This window comes from Aquarana catesbeiana, linkage group LG13 (genome assembly GCF_042186555.1).
Source record: "Aquarana catesbeiana isolate 2022-GZ linkage group LG13, ASM4218655v1, whole genome shotgun sequence".
Taxonomy (NCBI): domain Eukaryota; kingdom Metazoa; phylum Chordata; class Amphibia; order Anura; family Ranidae; genus Aquarana; species Aquarana catesbeiana.
Window position 1 is genome coordinate 134752235 of NC_133336.1, and position 19844 is coordinate 134772078.

General features: G+C 42.8%; 1 protein-coding gene across 5 annotated transcripts in view; it reads right to left on the reverse strand.

The window, feature by feature from the left end:
• LRRC71 (leucine rich repeat containing 71) overlaps nucleotides 1–19844 on the reverse strand; it is a 196710-nt gene that overhangs the window by 129845 nt on the left and 47021 nt on the right. For all 5 annotated transcript variants that reach the window (XM_073610235.1, XM_073610234.1, XM_073610236.1 and 2 more), the window contains one exon: nucleotides 9813–9881. In XM_073610235.1, the coding sequence (XP_073466336.1) occupies nucleotides 9813–9881 (69 nt within the window). The remainder of the gene's footprint in view (nucleotides 1–9812; nucleotides 9882–19844) is intronic.

The window sequence follows — 19844 nt, forward strand, 5'->3', positions numbered from 1 at the left end:
GACCCCCATATACTACCTAATAAATGGTTTTAACCCCTTGATTGCCCCCTAGTTAAACCTTTCACCACTGATCACCGTATAACCGTTACGGGTGACGCAGGTTAGTTCGTTTATTTTTTATAGTGTCAGGGCACCCGCCGTTTATTACCTAATAAAGGTTTAGCCCCCTGATCGCCCGGCGGTGATATGCGTCGCCCCAGGCAGCGTCAGATTAGCGCCAGTACCCGCTAACACCCACGCACGCAGCATGCGCCTCCCTTAGTGGTATAGTATCTGATCGGATCAATATCTGATCTGATCAGATCTATACTAGCGTCCCCAGCAGTTTAGGGTTCCCAAAAACACAGTGTTAGCGGGATCAGCCCAGATACCCGCTAGCACCTGCGTTTTTGCCCCTCCGCCCAGCCCACCCAAGTGCAGTATCGATCGATCACTGTCACTTACAAAACACTAACGCATAACTGCAGCGTTCGCAGAGTCAGGCCTGATCCCTGCGATCGCTAACAGTTTTTTTGGTAGCATTTTGGTGAACTGGCAAGCAAGCACCAGGCAGCGTCAGGTTAGCGCCAGGTACCGCTAACACCCACGCACCGCACCGTACACCTCCCTTAGTGGTATAGTATCTGATCGGATCAATATCTTGATCCGATCAGATCTATACTAGCGTCCCCAGCAGTTTAGGGTTCCCAAAAACGCAGTGTTAGCGGGATCAGCCAGATACCTGCTAGCACCTGCGTTGTGCCCCTCCGCCGGCCCAGCCCAGCCCACCCAAGTGCAGTATCGATCGATCACTGACACTTACAAAGGCACTAAACGCATAACTGCAGCGTTCGCAGAGTCAGGCCTGATCCCTGCGATCGCTAACAGTTTTTTTGGTAGCATTTTGGTGAACTAGCAAGCACCGGCCCAGCAGCGTCAGGTTAGCGCCAGTACCGCTAACACCCACGCACGCAGCATACGCCTCCTTTAGTGGTATAGTATCTGAACGGATCAATATCTGATCCGATCAGATCAGATCTATACTAGCGTCCCCCAGCAGTTTAGGGTTCCCAAAACGCAGTGTTAGCGGGATCAACCAGATACCTGCTAGCACCTGCGTTTTGCCCCTCCGCCCGGCCCAGTCCAGCCCACCCAAGTGCAGTATCGATCGATCACTGTCACTTACAAAACACTAAACACATAACTGCAGCGTTCGCAGAGTCAGGCCTGATCCCTGCGATCGCTAACAGTTTTTTTGGAAGCTTTTTATTGAACTGGCAAGCACCAGCGGCCTAGTACACTCCCGGTCGTAGTCAAACCAGCACTGCAGTAACACTTGGTGACGTGGCGAGTCCCATAAGTGCAGTTCAAGCTGGTGAGGTGACAAGCACAAGTAGTGTCCCGCTGCCACCCAAGAAGACAAACACAGGCCCGTCGTGCCCATAGTGCCCTTCCTGCTGCATTCGCCAATCCTAATTGGGAACCCACCACTTCTGCAGCGCCCGTACTTCCCCCCCATTCACATCCCCAACGAAATGCAGTCGCTGCATGAGAGGCATTTTTATGTGCTCCCGAGTACCCCTACCCAACGAACCCCCCCCAAAAAGATGTTGTGTCTGCAGCAAACGCGGATATAGGCGTGACACCCGCTATTATTGTCCCTTCTGTCCTGACAATCCTGGTCTTTGCATTGGTGAATGTTTGAACGCTACCATACACTAGTTGAGTATTAGCGTAGGGTACAGCATTGCACAGACTAGGCACACTTTCACAGGGTCTCCCAAGATGCCATCGCATTTTGAGAGACCCGAACCTGGAACCGGTTACAGTTATAAAAGTTAGTTACAAAAAAAGTGTAAAAAAAAAAAAAAATATATATAAAATAAAAAAAAATAGTTGTCGTTTTATTGTTCTCTCTCTCTATTCTCTCTCTCTATTGTTCTGCTCTTTTTTTACTGTATTCTATTCTGCAGTGTTTTATTGTTATTGTTATTGTTATTATGTTTTATCATGTTTGTTTTTCAGGTATGTAATTATTTATACTTTATTGTTTACTGTGCTTTATTGTTAACCATTTTTTTGTCTTCAGGTACGCCATTCACAACTTTGAGTGGTTATACCAGAATGATGCCTGCAGGTTTAGGTATCATCTTGGTATCATTCTTTTCAGCCAGCGGTCGGCTTTCATGTAAAAGCAATCCTAGCGGCTAATTAGCCTCTAGACTGCCTTTACAAGCCGTGGGAGGGAATGCCCCCCCCCCCCACCGTCTTCCGTGTTTTTCTCTGGCTCTCCTGTCTCAACAGGGAACCTGAGAATGCAGCCGGTGATTCAGCCAGCTGACCATAGAGCTGATCAGAGACAAGAGTGGCTCCAAACATCTCTATGGCCTAAGAAACCGGAAGCTACGAGCATTTTATGACTTAGATTTCGCCGGATGTAAATAGCGCCATTGGGAAATTGGGGAAGCATTTTATCACACCGATCTTGGTGTGGTCAGATGCTTTGAGGGCAGAGGAGAGATCTAGGGTCTAATAGACCCCAATTTTTTCAAAAAAGAGTACCTGTCACTACCTATTGCTATCATAGGGGATATTTACATTCCCCGAGATAACAATAAAAATGATTTAAAAAAAAAAAAAATGAAAGGAACAGTTTAAAAATAAGATAAAAAAGCAAAAAAATAATAAAGAAAAAAAAAAAAAAAAAAAAAGCACCCCTGTCGCCCCCTGCTCTTGCGCTAAGGCGAACGCAAGCGGCGGTCTGTCGTCAAACGTAAACAGCAATTGCACCATGCATGTGAGGTATCGCCGCGAAGGTCAGATCGAGGGCAGTAATTTTTGCAGTAGACCTCCTCTGTAGATCTAAAGTGGTAACCTGTAAAGGCTTTTAAAGGCTTTTAAAAATGTATTTATTTTGTTGCCACTGCACGTTTGTGCGCAATTGTAAAGCATGTCATGTTTGGTATCCATGTACTCGGTCTAAGATCATCTTTTTTATTTCATCAAACATTTGGGCAATATAGTGTGTTTTAGTGCATTAAAATTTAAAAAAGTGTGTTTTTTCCCCAAAAAATGCGTTTGAAAAATCGCTGCGCAAATACTGTGTGAAAAAAAAAAATGAAACACCCACCATTTTAATCTGTAGGGCATTTGCTTTAAAAAAATATATAATGTTTGGGGGTTCAAAGTAATTTTCTTGCAAAAAAAAAAAAACTTTTTCATGTAAAAAATAAGTGTCAGAAAGGGCTTTGTCTTCAAGTGGTTAGAAGAGTGGGTGATGTGTGACATAAGCTTCTAAATGTTGTGCATAAAATGCCAGGACAGTTCAAAACCCCCCCAAATGACCCCATTTTGGAAAGTAGACACCCCAAGCTATTTGCTGAGAGGCATGTCGAGTCCATGGAATATTTTATATTGCGACACAAGTTGCGGGAAAGAGACAAATTTTTTTTTTTTTTTTTTTTTTTTTTGCACAAAGTTGTCACTAAATGATATATTGCTCAAACATGCCATGGGAATATGTGAAATTACACCCCAAAATACATTCTGCTGCTTCTCCTGAGTACGGGGATACCACATGTGTGAGACTTTTTGGGAGCCTAGCCGTGTACGGGACCCCGAAAACCAAGCACCGCCTTCAGGCTTTCTAAGGGGCGTGAATTTTTGATTTCACTCTTCACTGCCTATCACAGTTTCGGAGGCCATGGAATGCCCAGGTGGCACAAAACCCCCCCAAATGACCCCATTTTGGAAAGTAGACACCCCAAGCTATTTGCTGAGAGGTATAGTGAGTATTTTGCAGACCTCACTTTTTGTCACAAAGTTTTGAAATTTGAAAAAAGAAAAAAAAAAAAAGTTTTTTCTTGTCTTTCTTCATTTTCAAAAACAAATGAGAGCTGCAAAATACTCACCATGCCTCTCAGCAAATAGCTTGGGGTGTCTACTTTCCAAAATGGGGTCATTTGGGGGGGGTTTGTGCCACCTGGGCATTCCATGGCCTCCGAAACGGTGTTAGGCAGTGAAGAGTAAAATCAAAAATTCACGCCCTTAAAAACGCTGAAGGCGGTGATTGGTTTTCGGGGCCCCGTACGCGGCTAGGCTCCCAAAAAGTCCCACACATGTGGTATCCCCATACTCAGGAGAAGCAGCTAAATGTATTTTGGGGTGCAATTCCACATAGGCCCATGGCCTGTGTGAGCAATATATCATTTAGTGACAACTTTGTGCAAAAAAAAAAAAAAAAAAAAAAAAAAGTGTCACTTTCCCGCAACTTGTGTCAAAATATAAAATATTCCATGGACTCAATATGCCTCTCAGCAAATAGCTTGGGGTGTCTACTTTCCAAAATGGGGTCATTTGGGGGGGGGTTGTGCCACCTGGGCATTCCATGGCCTCCGAAACTGTGATAGGCAGTGAAGAGTGAAATCAAAAAGTTACACCCTTAGAAATCCTGAAGGCGGTGATTGGTTTTCGGGGTCCCATACGCGGCTAGGCTCCCAAAAAGTCCCACACATGTGGTATCCCCGTACTCAGGAGAAGTAGCTGAATATATTTTGGGGTGCAATTCCACATAGGCCCATGGCCTGTGTGAGCAATATATCATTTAGTGACAACTTTTTGTAAATATTTTTTTTTTTTTTTTTTTTTGTCATTATTCAATCACTTGGGACAAAAAAAATAAATATTCAATGGGTTCAACATGCCTATCAGCAATTTCCTTGGGGTGTCTACTTTCCAAAATGGGGTCATTTGGGGGGGTTTTGTACTGCCCTGCCATTTTAGCACCTCAAGAAATGACATAGGCAGTCATAAACTAAAAGCTGTGTAAATTCCAGAAAATGTACCCTAGTTTGTAGACGCTATAACTTTTGCGCAAACCAATAAATATACGCTTATTGACATTTTTTTTACCAAAGACATGTGGCCGAATACATTTTGGCCTAAATGTATGACTAAAATTGAGTTTATTGGATTTTTTTTATAACAAAAAGTAGAAAATATCATTTTTTTTCAAAATTTTCGGTCTTTTTCCGTTTATAGCGCAAAAAATAAAAACTGCAGAAGTGATCAAATACCATCAAAAGAAAGCTCTATTTGTGGGAAGAAAAGGATGCAAATTTCGTTTGAGTACAGCATTGCATAACCGCGCAATTAGCAGTTAAAGCGACGCAGTGCCAAATTGGAAAAAGACCTCTGGTCCTTAGGCAGCATAATGGTCCGGGGCTCAAGTGGTTAAGATATAGATTTTCTGGCCGTTCAGGAATGGGAACTGGAGATCGCCTACAGACAGCTGCTAGACTCTGCTCAGCACCAGGGCTGGGCTCCCTTTACCTGGAACTATCAGGAAATACCAGTTGACAACTCTGAAATCCTAGCTGAAGAGTTGGCAATGTGGCAGAGTAACAGTGTGCTTTGCCAACCTGCCCCCGCAGCTATGGACGCGGACGTCTTATGGCGGATGCAGCAAGTGCTGACTGACCTTGAAGATCCTGTTTCTGCATGGGATGATCTTGGATGGAGGAATGTGCCTGTCCAGCAGCATGCCGGAGAATCGGCAGTAGAAAATCTGGAGATTGCCATCCCCAAAGCTGAAGTGCTGACAACAGGGCAGAGCTCTGATAACCTCTGCCCAGCACCGATAGCATCTTCTGGGTTCCACGGACAGGAGATGGTGAACCTCTATCCCCAGACACCAGTTGCAGAGACAGGGGATTTGATAGACTTTTCTGATGAGGAAGAAAAACCTGACGAGCCTCCAGCAGAAGAGCTGGTATCAGGGCCAAACTTCACTGTGCTCTGCCTAGGACCAACAGCAGTATCTGCGGAGTTGCAAGGAACTTCCCCAGCTGAAGTGCTGGTCACCAGACAGAGGGTCCAAGACCTCTGCCCCACACCTGTGGCAGTTCTGGAGGTTCAGGGTGAGAAGGTGGCGATCACTTCCCAGCAGCAGATGCAGGGGGAGAAGGGAGAGGAGGTGTTCGTTGTCCCTCCCCAACAGTCGGCCAGGGTGGAGAAAGTGGTCTTTCCTCCCCAGCAAAGATCTGTGCACCTGGGAGACAGTATCATAGACATGTCGTCCCAGCAGCTAAATGAGGGAACGGAAAAGAAAGCAGCCAGCTCACCTCCCCAATGGCAGCTACACAGTTTGGGAGTGGAGGAATCCAGCTTCCTGCCCCAATGATTAGCCGAAGCGGATGATGTGGAGTCCCCAGCAGAAGTGCTAGCAACAGGGCAGAGTGCTACCAAACTCTGCCCAGCACCGACAATAACTGTGGAGTTCCAGGGAGCTGGGGCAGTCGGCTCATCTCTCCAGCCACATATTACAGAATGTATGGACTTAATGGACTGTTAATCAGAGGAAGTTATAGATTATGCATCACCTGCTCAAGTACTGGCAGCAGGACAGAGTACTGCAGACCCCTGCTCCACACCCGTGGCAGTTTCGGAGGCCCAAGGTGAGAAGGTGACGGTTCCTCTTTCCCAGTGGATTTGAGAGATGCAGGGAGGAGAAGCAGCCATTTCCCCTCCCCAACAAGGGTTCGTACACCTGGGAGACAATACCAGTGAAAGGGAGTTCCAACAGCAGACCAGCTGAAGTGCTGGCAACCGGACAGAGGGTCTAAGACCTCTGCCCCATACCTGCGGCAGTTCTGGAGGCCCAGGGTGAGGAGGTTGCGGTCACTCCAGAGCAGCAGATCAGGACCCAAGGAGAGAATGCAATCGGCACCTCACAACTGCAGCTTGATCTGGTGTCGGTGGATGGGCCTGCTGTTACCACTAGCATAAACCCAGAAGTGCTGGCAAGTGGGCAGATTGCTACCAACCTCTGCCCAGCACCGGCAACAACTACAGAGTTCCAGGGAGCCAGGGCAGTTGGCCTCCCTCCCCAACAGTTAGCCGGAGCAGATGGTGTGGGGTTTCCAGCAGAAGGGCTGGCAACAGGGCAGAGTGCTGTTGGCCTCTGCCCTCAACTAACAGAGGACGGATTTCCTGTAAAGGTGGATGGGACTTCAGTCTCCACCTCTATACCCCAGGGATGCTGGGCAGTCAGCCCAGATACCCAACAGCATGATGGACTGAGCCCAGCCACCCTGTCTTCTCTCCTGCAGCTAAAGGGACTCCAGGGGGAAGGACCAGTCCGCACTTCTCCCCAGCAGCGGGTATGTTCTATAAGAGAGGCAGAGGTTGGCTGGGTGAGTAATGCTCTGTTTTGAACAATTTATTTGGGGTACTGTGTGGGTACAGGCATTAGAGGACTGGAACTATGGACTAACTTCGGCGTCAACCCATCTGGGGTCTCCTCCTGTGTTAGTCTTCTGCCAAAAGAGGAGAGATGTGACAGGAGGGCCCGTGGAACCAAGAATCCGTTGGGAAACCCATGTTTCAGCTCCCCATGCACCTCTTATGTCTAATGCAGAGTACACACGGTCAGACTTTTCTATCAGACTGGTCCGACGGACCGAGTCCGGCAGACAATCTGATCGTGTATGGGCTTCATCGGACCTTCAGCGGACTTTTCCAGTCGAAAATCTGACGGACTTTAGATTTGGAACATGCTCGTAACTCCACCGGACCCAGAAATCCGCTCGTCTGTATGCTAGTCCAACAGACAAAAAACAATGCTAGGGCAGCTATTGGCTACTGGCTATCAACTTCCTTATTTTAGTCCGGTGTACGTCATCACATACGAATCCATCGGACTTTGGTGTGATCGTGTGTAGGCAAGTCCGTTCGTTAAAAAGTCAGTCGGAAGTCCGTCAAAAGTCTGTTGAAAGTCCGTCGGAAAGACCGTCAGACCAGTCTGGTCAATAGTGTACTCCCATTTGTAGAAGACAGGCCAACTCCTGCTGGAGCTCCTGCTATTGTGTTAAGGTGTCCTGTGTTTATACTTATGATAATGTATAATCTACTGTGTGAAGATCGGTGACAACAAGTCTGACCTGTAGTGAAATCCTGATTAATCATAACAATGCCCAGGAGGGCACGGAGTCACATCGCCTGCTTTAAGGGATTAGTTAATTAGCTCATGTTAATTCTGTTTCGTTACAACCCCAGTTAGAATTACTTTTGACGCCCTTCGCTCCTCACACAAACTACTGCTACAGGAACATTTTCGCTATCTTCAGCTTCATCATTTTATTCAGAAACTCCTCAAGTCCAACTCGACACCTTACTGTTTTAAGCCTTTGAGAGCATATGCAGGACGCACCCACACTCCACAGGTATTATCTCCTTGATATACTCTTCAATTATATCCTCTAGGAAACCTCTGATGCGCCCGTTCCAACAACACTGGAAACGCAAATTAGCGGTGGAGTTGGAGCTGGCGGATTGGCAGACTATGCTCCAAGCTGCTTCAAAGATTTCCAAAAATCTAGTCACTCTAGAAAATACCTATAAGGTCATTTACCACTGGTACTATACACCTGCAGGCCTAGCATGAATAATTCCCCAATATTCATCAACCTGCTTTCGCTGATGTTCCCAGCCAGGGTTGATGTCTCATATCTGGTGGTACTGCCCCAGGGCGACTAGGCACTTTTACAAACATTACTCCATTCTTATGTAAAGTAAAACCCCTGCGAAGCCCTTTCTTTTCAAACCTATAGAATCCTTATAATGAGCAGAACACAAGTTGGCAATGCATCTCTTTGTTGCAACCAAATTGACTGTAGTCAAAGCCTGGAAAACTTCTGCACTCAGTTTTGAAGCATCCTTGGATATCCTATACTCACCCTTCACGCTTTGACCAAACATTACGGACACTATGATACTTTCAGAAACGTTACCCCCTGAGACCACTCTCGCTTTCTTTTCTTTCTTACTTTCTTTTTACATTTCGATATTTTCACCCCTTTCCTCTTTAGCTGAAGAGGTCCTCCTTCTACAACATCTCTCTCTATATCACAACAGACTGACAGCCTCATGCCTTAACAGTCGTGAGTGGATAATAATTCAGTGTCTTTCTCTATAGTTTTGAGGCTTGGTTGCCTCCAAGTCTTCTGTTTAGTGGTTATTGTTTCTACAGACTGTTATGCCTTTTTTCAAAGAACACTTGAACACTATCTTAATACAATAGTTCAGCTTACCTACTGTAATAATTTGCTCACTGTAACTGCCTTTTACCCCACATCGGATTTAAACCCTAAGTTTTGTTACATGTATTGGGTTTATTTTACAGTTTGTCAGTCAGTTTTCATATATCCATGTTACTTACTAATAAAAACCTTTGTAAAAGAAATATTTGTGAGTAGAAATAACCACTATAGGAAAATCAGCCTATGTTGCATTACTGTGAATAAATATTTTCTTAAGGGCAGAACAAGACTTTGCATGCTGGTGTTTTTTAATGCAAAATCACAGATACTTGACATATACTTAAGTAAGCTGATAATTCTGCACTCTTAGGGCACCAAGGAGAAAAGTTTAACTTCATTAAATGTGATCAGATTTTCCAGTAGTGCTTTCAATGTGAGGGATCATTTATTTAAAACTGGTCATTTGGTGTGTTTTACTTCTGAAAGATATGATTCCTTCACTGAAATTATCATTCTATCATTCTGTTTATGACAAGCATTGGAAGAGCATCTAGTTGAACAGAAGATGGCACCACTATATAATTAAAGTGGAGTGTTTAGATTCTGCCTAATTTTTCCCCTGCAGACTAAAATATTAAAGTACTGTACACTGTCTGTTTAGTTGTAGATTACATTACAGTTTATGTTGGTTGTCCCTTTTATAAATAACCCTTCTCCCTGCCCCAATCCCTATGCATCAATGTCATACTCATGGGCCATGGATCGTTCACTTTTTACTAAATATATTTTACTTACACTATATCATCTGAGATCAGCTTGTAATAAGACTGTTGAAGCAGTGGATTACCTTCCAGTGCAAAAACCCTGATAAAATAATCAAATACATTTGATTACATAATAAAACAATACATTTGTATTAAGTTTTATGAACATTTGTGCAGTAATATGCTCAAAACATGACTCCATTACTATTTAATGTTTCCGCAGCCACCAGAACAATGATTGTTGAGTTCTGAGTGGTGAATAGACAAATAAGTAAATAAGACAGAAGCACAATATTTTAGTACAGATATGCAGGTGCATCTCAAAAAATTAGAATATCATAAAAAAGTTAATTTATTTCAGTAATTCAATTCAAAATATTATATAGATTCATTATACACATAGGGGGTCATTTACTATAGCGCTATGGCGCTAATTCGCGCTAAATTGCCGTGAATTAGCGCTAATTCGCGGCAATTTGCGAAAACGGTATTCACTATAGCGCTGGTGAGAAAATTCTCCCAAAATCGAATTTACTATAGCTCCCTGAATCTAAATAGTGCCCAAACCCTTACTCTGCTAAAACCTAGAGAATTGCACATGGAAATAATGTTTAGAACATGATATAATTGTCTAAATGGTACTGAAATATGCGGTATATTATTTAAAGATTATCTGCTTTTAAACTGTGTGAAAAAGTGATTTCTACACTGAAATATCTTTAAAAGTCTGAAAAGTGAAAAATTCCCCGTTTTGGACAACTAGGTGCCAACACAACTGAGCATGCTCAGAACTGAAAATAACTCTCATTTTATCTCCAGTGTCTTTTTTACCTGGAGCTATAGTAAATACCAAAATGAGAGCTAATTAGAGAACATTTTTTGGAAGTTAAAATCTGCTCTAATTTAGTCCAAATGAAGTTTCAGTCACTGATTCTAATGGAACAATTCTAACTTTCACAAAAAACCTTTTAATGTTGAGATGAAATGTATCTTTCTGTGAAATAAATTTTCCTTTGCAACATTGTTGCTTCTACTTAAAATATTTTGATTTTAAGAATGCTACAATGTGGAATGTTTTGATAAAATATATTTTTCTCTGTCACTTTCACTTGTTACTCTTCATCTCACAACAATCTTTAACCTAAACTCACACAGGTGTCTTTATAATCCACAAACAATACCATTGCTGATGCAAATTTAAAATGAATCACATTTTTTTTGTGCTTTTTATTATTTCCAAATATTCATAATTTGAGCCCAAAAAATGTGATATGTGTACCAACATCAGAAATCAAAATGTAATTCCCAAAAATTTGAGGGAAATATTCTACTCTCACCCACAAAAAAAACACCAAATATCACAGAATAAATCAAGAAGAATAACTCTTGAGTAATGTAATTCCATCACTTGTATGTCCATAGAAATGCAGTATTTATGTGTTTTTATGTGTATTTATGTGTAGTTATGTGTAGGAGGGTCTCACACGTGACAGCTCCGAGGCTTAGAGGTTAGAACTTCTGCTTAGTATCCCTGAGGGTCTGGGTTCAAATCCCAACCATGTTACTTCATGTAAAGAAGTTGTCTCATCTCCCAGGTCCTATAATTATGTCTAAATGTAGTAGTTATGTGTAGGAGGGTTCCACCACCATTGTAAGTCTTTTCCAGATACACTGTTTAGCCAAAAGTATTGGGACACCTGCCTTTACACACACATGAACTTTAATGGCAGCCCAGTCTTAGTCCGTAGGGTTAAAATTTGATTTGGTCCACCCTTTGCAGCTAGAACAGCTTCTGGGAAGGCTGTCCACAAGGTTTAGTCTGCCTATGGGAATGTTTGATCATTTTTTCAGAAGTGCATTTGTGAGGCCAGGCACTGATGTTGGATGAGAAGGCCTGGCTCGCAGTCTCTTCTCTAATTCAGCCAAAGGGTGTTCTATCAGGTTGAGGCCAGGGCTCTGTGCAGGCCAGTCAAGTTTCCCCACCCCAAACTTGCTCATCCATGTCTTTATGGACCTTGCTTTGTGCACTGGTGTGCAAACATGTTGGAACAGGAAGGGGCTTTCCCCAAACTGTTCACACAAAGTTGGGAGCATGAAATTGTCCAAAATGTCTTGGTATGCTGATGCCTTAAGAGTTCACTTAACTGGAACTAAGAGGCCAAGCCCAACTCCTGAAAAACAACCCCACATCATAATTACCCCTCCACCAAATCATTTGGACCAGTGCACAAAGCAAGGTCCATAAAGACATGGATGAGTGATTTTGGGGTGGAGGAACTTGACTGGCCTGCACAGAGTCCTGACCTCAACACAACAGAACACCTTGGGGATGAATTAGAGAGGAGACTGTAGGTCAGGCCTTCTCGTCCAACATCAGTGCCTGGCCTCACAAATGCACTTGGAAGAATGGTCAAACATTCCCATAGACACACTCCTAAACCTTGTGGACAAGAAGAGTTGAAGCTGTTATAGCTGCAAAGGGTGGGCCAAATGAGTTTTGAACCCAATACTAATACTGGGATGCCATTACAGTTCATGTGTGTTTAAAGGCAGGCATCCCAATACTTAGGCCAATATATTGTATATTGCTTGTGACACTGAGCATGGCTATGGACTTAGGGCTTGTTCACACCACAGAGATGCAGAGAACATGTGTGGGGATGCCTGATGGGTAAGTGGGTAGCAGTTCTGTCTAGCAGCACCTGGGATGTTGGTTCAATTCTCCAACATGCTAATCCTTGTGTTGAAGTTTATATGTTATCCCTGTGTGGGTTTCTCACCACAATCCAAAGACATGCTGGCATTTTATTTGTCTCCTGTCGAAATAGGTTCTAATGTAAGAACGTTAATTTTGGACTTCATATTGGAAGCTCATTGCAACCAGGGACTGATGTTAATGTTTATTAGCACTAATCATGCCCAGGGACTTGGACAATTCAAATTTTAGGGTTTACACTGCATGGGTACATATGCTTAGAAAACTGTTGCTTTGTTTATGTGGATGCAAATGGACTTTGATCTTTGTCCTGTAGTTGGAGATTTGATGCACATAGCCAAGGGCTAACAGAGTTGCGAACACTATTATGTGTTCCTGCCCATCAGGTGCAATCACTTTAGACACATGAAGAGACAGATTGAAAGATACTGGTGGGCGTGTACTTCTATTGGGTGTGTCAGTGTGCTAACAATACAACCTCTCTTATATAAAGGCCTGCAGTAGGGGGTTCGTTTGGCCTGAGAAGGTCAGGTTTTTTGCTGTGATTTGTGGGGGAGAAGGAATGCTATTGGGAGATTTGATGAAATTCTTGTGCATTTTTTCACTCAAAAGTGGGTTTATGTGGCCATGCTGTCAATGTTGTGTGTGTATTGTTCCTGTCTGATCATGCAAACATCGTTAGGAAGCATCTGCTGACCTACTCTTTTTTTTATCTCGTTTAATCATGTACACCGAAATGCAGCTTCCAGCAGAACATGGTCACCAATGTATGTATGTGTGGATTGTGGGCTGGTGACGGGTGTTTTGAATAAGTCTTTTGTAATATGTGGGAATGCTTTGTAAGAATGACTGTTAAGTATGTTTCTATAATCTTGCAGATAACAATGTGATGTGTTGCCCATTATACACAGAAATTAAAGCTGTGTCCACTCTAAGGTTTTGTCTAATTTTAGATTGTAAGCTCCTATGAGCAGAGCCCTTAAAATCCCATTGCTAAATGTAGCACCATATATCCTGTCCAAAATTTTTTGAAACTAGTAAATGTAATTTTTTGTTTTTCTGCTGGTAAAATAAAAGAACATTATTGAGCCTTGTTGTGGTGTTTTGTTTTTTTTTTTTTTTTCTTTCTTCTCTTTAGTTTGTGGGTGGTGGTTTTGGGAAAGTGCAATATCTCTTATATTTTATTTCAATATGTATTTGTGCACCAAAAAACTAATCTCTTTGCCCTGGTTCACATTGATGCTACTTTGAAATCGCACTACTTCACTTGAAGTAGCACGATTTCAAAGTAGCAAGGTCAGCGTGATTTTAGGTGCTACTTGATAGACATCCGTGTGGCTTCATACACAAATGTCTATTGAAGTCGCACCAGAAATTGGCAAAAGTAGCGCAGGAACTACTTTAGCAAATTGATGCGGTGCCACAAAAAAAATGTTGCATCGATTGGAACAGTGCCATTGCTGCCAATAGTCATGCGATTTGATCTCTCAAATTGCATGACAAATTGCTCCAATGTAAACCTAGGCTTCTGCACACCTGCAAGTAAATGATAAAGGTAGAATCTTTATATAACGGCTGTGGAGAATTGCAGGTAATGAATTCAGCTGGTGGATAGGCAATGTTTGTGTCAGCTTTAGTTCACATTGGTGCGATTTGACATGTCAAAGCGGTGACAATTGCACTGTTTTAATTGGTGTGACTTTGGGGTGCAATTTGTATTGATATCAGTGCAGAAACCTGCACAGATGTCTCTGAAATTGCCCCTGCAGTCAGGACTGACATGCGGGAATGAAAGTGTGTGATTTCAGCTGAACGATTTCCTCCTGCTGCTAACCCAGGGACACCATTTCTTATCGAATGCCTTTAAATATCATAAGTAGAAATACAAATTTGCATATCTGAAAATAATAAAATTCTAATAGTGGTTGCGATCAAGAGTGTAGTTTCGCCTTCTGACCCAGAAATAAGTCATTGTAATCACCTAGAAGTTCCTGTGCTGGTCAAGATCTCCATCTAGGTGGACATGGCGAAGTCCCTCTTTAGCAAAGAGGAGGTGCGGCTCATTTTCCGGATAAGGGTATGATATGTACTTGTGCTTAATCAATGTGGGGGTGGATTTGGTAGTTAGATTTGGTGTGGGTGGGGTTCATTGATTTGTTTGGCATCCCCACACATTTGCTTCTGGCCCATGTGCACACATCACTTCCTGCATTTGTTCTGCTGATGTAAATGCAAGTATAAATGAGAGCTCCTTTCTATTAAAATATATATGACTTGTTTCACAGTTGGGCGACTTTGGACTTCCGAGTTGCTTGACAAGTTGTACCCCCATGATTCTTAATGAGAACTAGGGATGGGCCGAACATCCCCCCTGTTTGGTTCGCAGCAGAACATGCGAACAGACTAATAAATTTGTGCGAACACCATTAAAACCGCTTCCCGCCCGCCGTACGCCAAATGATGTCCTCGGCTTTGAGCGGGGATATCTGAGTGATGCCTGTAGCTACAGACATCATCCAGATATCTTTTTTTAGAGCCTGCGAATCTGCACACCATAAGAATGATCATAGTGGCTGTTCCACTGCTTGATCATTCTAACAGGAGGCGAGAGGGGACGTCCCCCCCCTCCCGCCACCCTCCGATGCTTGTACCGACTTACCGCTACGATCGGTGAGTCGGTCACAGGATCCGCCAGCCCCGGATGTTTAGCATAGAGATTTCTGGTGGACCAGATGGTCGCCGGAATCTCTATGATCGTTCGGAGGCCGGGCGTGATGTTATGACGTCACGCCCGGCCTCTGTATTAAAAAAAAAACGGCGCCGCTTCGGCTGGGAAGCAGAGATGGTTTTTTTTTTTTTTGGTTTTTTTTTCAGGCTTCTAAGCCTAGAGGTGAGATGTGGGGTCTTATTTACCCCACATCTCACTGTAAAGAGCACCTGTCATCAAAAAAAGTTTTTTGGGAAAAAAAGTGTCAAGCTAAAATAAAAAAAGTAAAATTAACAATAAAAAAAAAAACAACTTTTAAAGTGCCCCTGTCCCTGTGAGCTCGCATGCAGAAGCGAACGCATACATAAGTCCCGCCCACATATGAAAATGTTGTTCAAACCACACATGTGAGGTGTCGCCACGAACGTTAGAGCGAGAGCAATAATTTTGGTCCTGGACCTCCTCTGTAACTCAAAACATGTAACCAGTAAAAAATTTTAAAGCGTCGCCTAAGGGGATTTTCAAATAGCGAAGTTTGGCGCCATTCCACGAGCGTGTGCAATTTTGAAGCGTGACATGTTGGGTATCTATTTACTTGGCGTAACTTCATCTTTCACATTATGCAAAAACATTGGGCTAACTTTCTTGTTTTTTTTTTAAAGCCCAAAACAGTTTTTTTTCCCAAAAAAACGCATTCGAAAAATTGCTGTGCAAATACCGTGCTAGATAAAAAGTTGCAATGACCGCCATTGTATTCTCTAGGGTCTCTGCTAAATTTGGGGGTTCTATGTAATTTTCTAGCCAAAAAATTTGGATTTTTACATGTAAGAGAGAAATGTCAGAATTGGCCTGGTAGGCAAGTGGTTAAAGTCTATGGGACACGAACATGAATAATCAAAAGTGCTAATTTTAAAGGCTTATATGCATGGTATTGTCATAAAAAGTGTTTAGGGACCTGGGTCCTGCCCCAGAGGACATGTATCAATGCAAAAAAGTTTTAAAAATGGCTGTTTTTTCGGGAGCAGTGATTTTAATAATGCTTAAAGTGAAACAATAAAAGTGTAATGTTCCTTTAAATTTCGTACCTGGGGGGTGTCTATAGTATGCCTGTAAAGGGGCGCATGTTTCCCGTGTTTAGTACAGTCTGACAGCAAAATGACATTTCAAAGGAAAAAAGTAATTTTTTTTCTCTGTGTCTTGCCGAGAAAGTGCTGCGCTTGCGCAGTACCAATGACTAGCAGCCGCCGAAAATAGCCAAAGATGAAAATCTTCAATCATCTGTACACGGCGCCTGCGCCCTGGGTCCAGGCTGAAGCCCCACCATCCAAGTGGACCTAGAGGGGGAATAAAAAAGTACCGAGCAAAGCGAGGCCGTGCCCGAAGCGTGGGGAGCGAAGTGAGCCCGCGGGGGACCCTTTTACAGGCGCCGTGTACAGCTGATTTCTTCTCTATTTCGCTGAAGATGAAGTGAAGACGGCGCAGCTGAGGAAGATGCCGGACGAGAAGACCGGATGAAGAACCAGAAGAACCAGAAGAACAAGAAGAAGAAGAAGATGGAGGAAGAAACTGAAGGAAGATAGATGAAAGAAGATAGAAAATAGAAGAAAGAAGAAGCATTTAAATAAAGGAAATGTCAAAAACTGTCTCTTGTCATTTTTAACATTTTTGACATTTTTTTGGTGAAATGGTAGGGGTACTTTTGTATCTCCTTACCATTTCACACAGGGGGGAAGGGCCGGGATCTGGGGGTCCCCTTGTTAAAGGGGGCTTCCAGATTCCGATAAGCCCCCTGTCCGCAGACCCCCAAAACCACCGGGCCAGGGTTGTGGGGATGAGGCCCTTGTCCTCATCAACATGGGGAAAAGGTGCTTTGGGGGGCTACCCCCAAAGCACCCTCCCAATGTTGAGGGCATGTGGCCTGGTACGGTTCAGGACCTGCGGCCTGCCAGGTTGCGTGCTCGGATAAGGGTCTGGTATGGATTTTTGGGGGTACCCCACGCCATTTTTTTTTTTTAATTTTGGCGCGGGGTTCCCCTTAAAATCCATACCAGACCTGAAGGGTCTGGTATAGATTTTGAGGGGGACCCCACGCCAATTTTTTTTTTTTAATTTTGGCCGGGGTTCTCCTTAATATCCATACCAGACCTGAAGGGCCTGGCATGGAATTTAGGGGGACCCCCACATCATTTTTTTTTAAATTTTGGTTCGGGGTTCCCCTTTGGGGAATTCCCATGCAGTTTTTAGCAATGAACTTTTATGTGTATTGTCGAGCCGGCAATTCAGTATAGCCGCGAGTAGTTTTAAATAACTTTTTTTCCTTTCAAATGTCATTTTGCTGTCAGACTGTTCTAAACTCGGGAAACATGCGCCCCTTTACAGGCATACTATAGACACCCCCCAGGTACAAAATTTAAAGGAATATTACACTTTTATTGTTTCACTCAAAGCATTATTAAAATCACTGCTCCCGAAAAAACGGCCGTTTTTAAAAAAAAATTTGGCATTGATTCATGTCCCCTGGGGCAGAACCCGGGTCTCCAAACACTTTTTATGGCAAAGAAGTTGCATATAAGCCTTCAGTGAGAACTTTGGATTTTGCAGGTTCGAGCCCCACTGACTTCCACTATTCCAGCATATGTGATCTGACAGGCATTATTGCCGCAATAGCGCTGCTTTCCATTTGCATTAGCGCTGACTTTCTGAGAGTTGTCTTCCTGGCCTTTTTTGAGAGTTATTTTTTGGTACTGCAGGAGAATTTTTTGGCGCTATAGTAAATGACCCCCATAGTGATATATTTCAAGCATTGCTTTCTTTTAATTTTGATGATTATGGCTTACAGCTAGTGAAAGCCCAAAATTCAGTATCTCAAAAAATGTGAATATTACATAAGACCAATAAAAAAAAGGATTTTTGAATACAGAAATGTTGGCTTACTGAAAAGTATGTCCATGTACAGTATAGTATGCACTCAATACATGGTCGGGGCTCCTTTTGCATAAATTACTGCATCATTGCGGCGTGAAACGTAAGTAGGAACGTTTCCGTAAAACGTGGTATTATTGGCACGACTTTCAATGTTCACAAGACTTTGCTTCATACCTGTCTTCTCAGGTCGTACAGGCTCCGGCCCAGTAATGATTAAAGTGAATGTAAACCCTCACATATACCCGGTGAAGTGAACAGCCTCAGATGATACACAGAGATGAAACAAATCTCCCTACATAAGTTTTACATGTATATCTGCTGTCTTCAGCTTGCTATATTCTTTAGAAAGTGCACATCGTGTAAGACTATTTCTTCCTGTTCAGCACTGGGAGTGTAGTCTTGGCATACACTGTGTGACAGCTGATTGGAGGAAAGGCACCCCCCCCCCCCTCCACATAGGCAGAGGAAGGAAGCAATATGCAGAGCTGTGCTATGAATAGACAAGCTTTCTGCTAATCTCTTTATAGCACCCACCCCGACACAATATTCAGGCAGGTCTTATCTTGATTGTCGGAGAACTTGTCAGACATTATCATACTGATAACAGAAAAACGGAGCAGCAGATAGATACAGGATTTAGGGTTTTGGAGGGAGACAAGAAAACACTACAGATATATGTGCTTAGGTCAAATTTCATGATTCAGGTTTACATCCACTTTAACTACTCTGTGCCTTTTGGCTTTCTAGGTGAGCACCAGTCCCTGTACCCTCTATCCCCACCCCTTCCCACTTCCCTTTTTTCTCACTAATTTTACCCTGCTCCCCATATCTGTTATAATTTTGGTTTTAAAAACGCTCTTTTGGCTTAAGCCTGCATGGGTCAGATTATGCACTTGTACGGTGTGGTCATGAATTATATGTTCTAGGGGCCTTGTTTTGCACTAATGTTTTCCATGTAATCAGGTCTTTAATGGTTTCAGAGACGTAAAAAAGATGACACAGTTCTGGATGTGTATTGACCTTTGTATTTACAGTTATTTACAGTTTTGCATAAATAATGATATTTGAAGCGCTTCACAATGTGCATGAAAATGAATATATAAGAATAAATATAAATATAAATAGTCAAATAAATCCAGCGGTGAGTAAAAATTCCTAAAAAATCCAGCAATCAAAATAGTGTAAAATTATAAAAAATTAGTGACACCAAATGTGTAAAAAAATTCACATAAAAAATCCACATAAAAATAAATATATAGGGATGTATTCAGAAGGTTCAATTATACAGGTGTAGAATCCTGATTGGTATAGAGCTTTTGATCACTAGCAAAGCTGTTTAAAAACACTTGCTTAATCAAGGTGCTCATTGACCTTCATAGTAACAATGTGCTTTTTGCTTCTATTCACAACCAATGTGAGAATCATAAACAGGCAGATAAGAGAAAAAAAACAATCATTGTGCAATAGTTAGGATACCAAGGTACACAGGCAAACTTCAATCCACTCACGTGTGCCTTATAATGATAAGGCATATGCAGGTTTTACTATAGCAGTCAGCCGCCTTAGACAGGAGCAGATTCAGTGCAGTACACTGTGTGATACTGCTGATCTGCACAGAGCGTCCTTGGCTCCTCCCACGCGTTACATCACAGTCACGTGACTTTTTCAAGGATAATACAAGCTCTGACGGACTCAGCTTTATAGCACAACAGCAG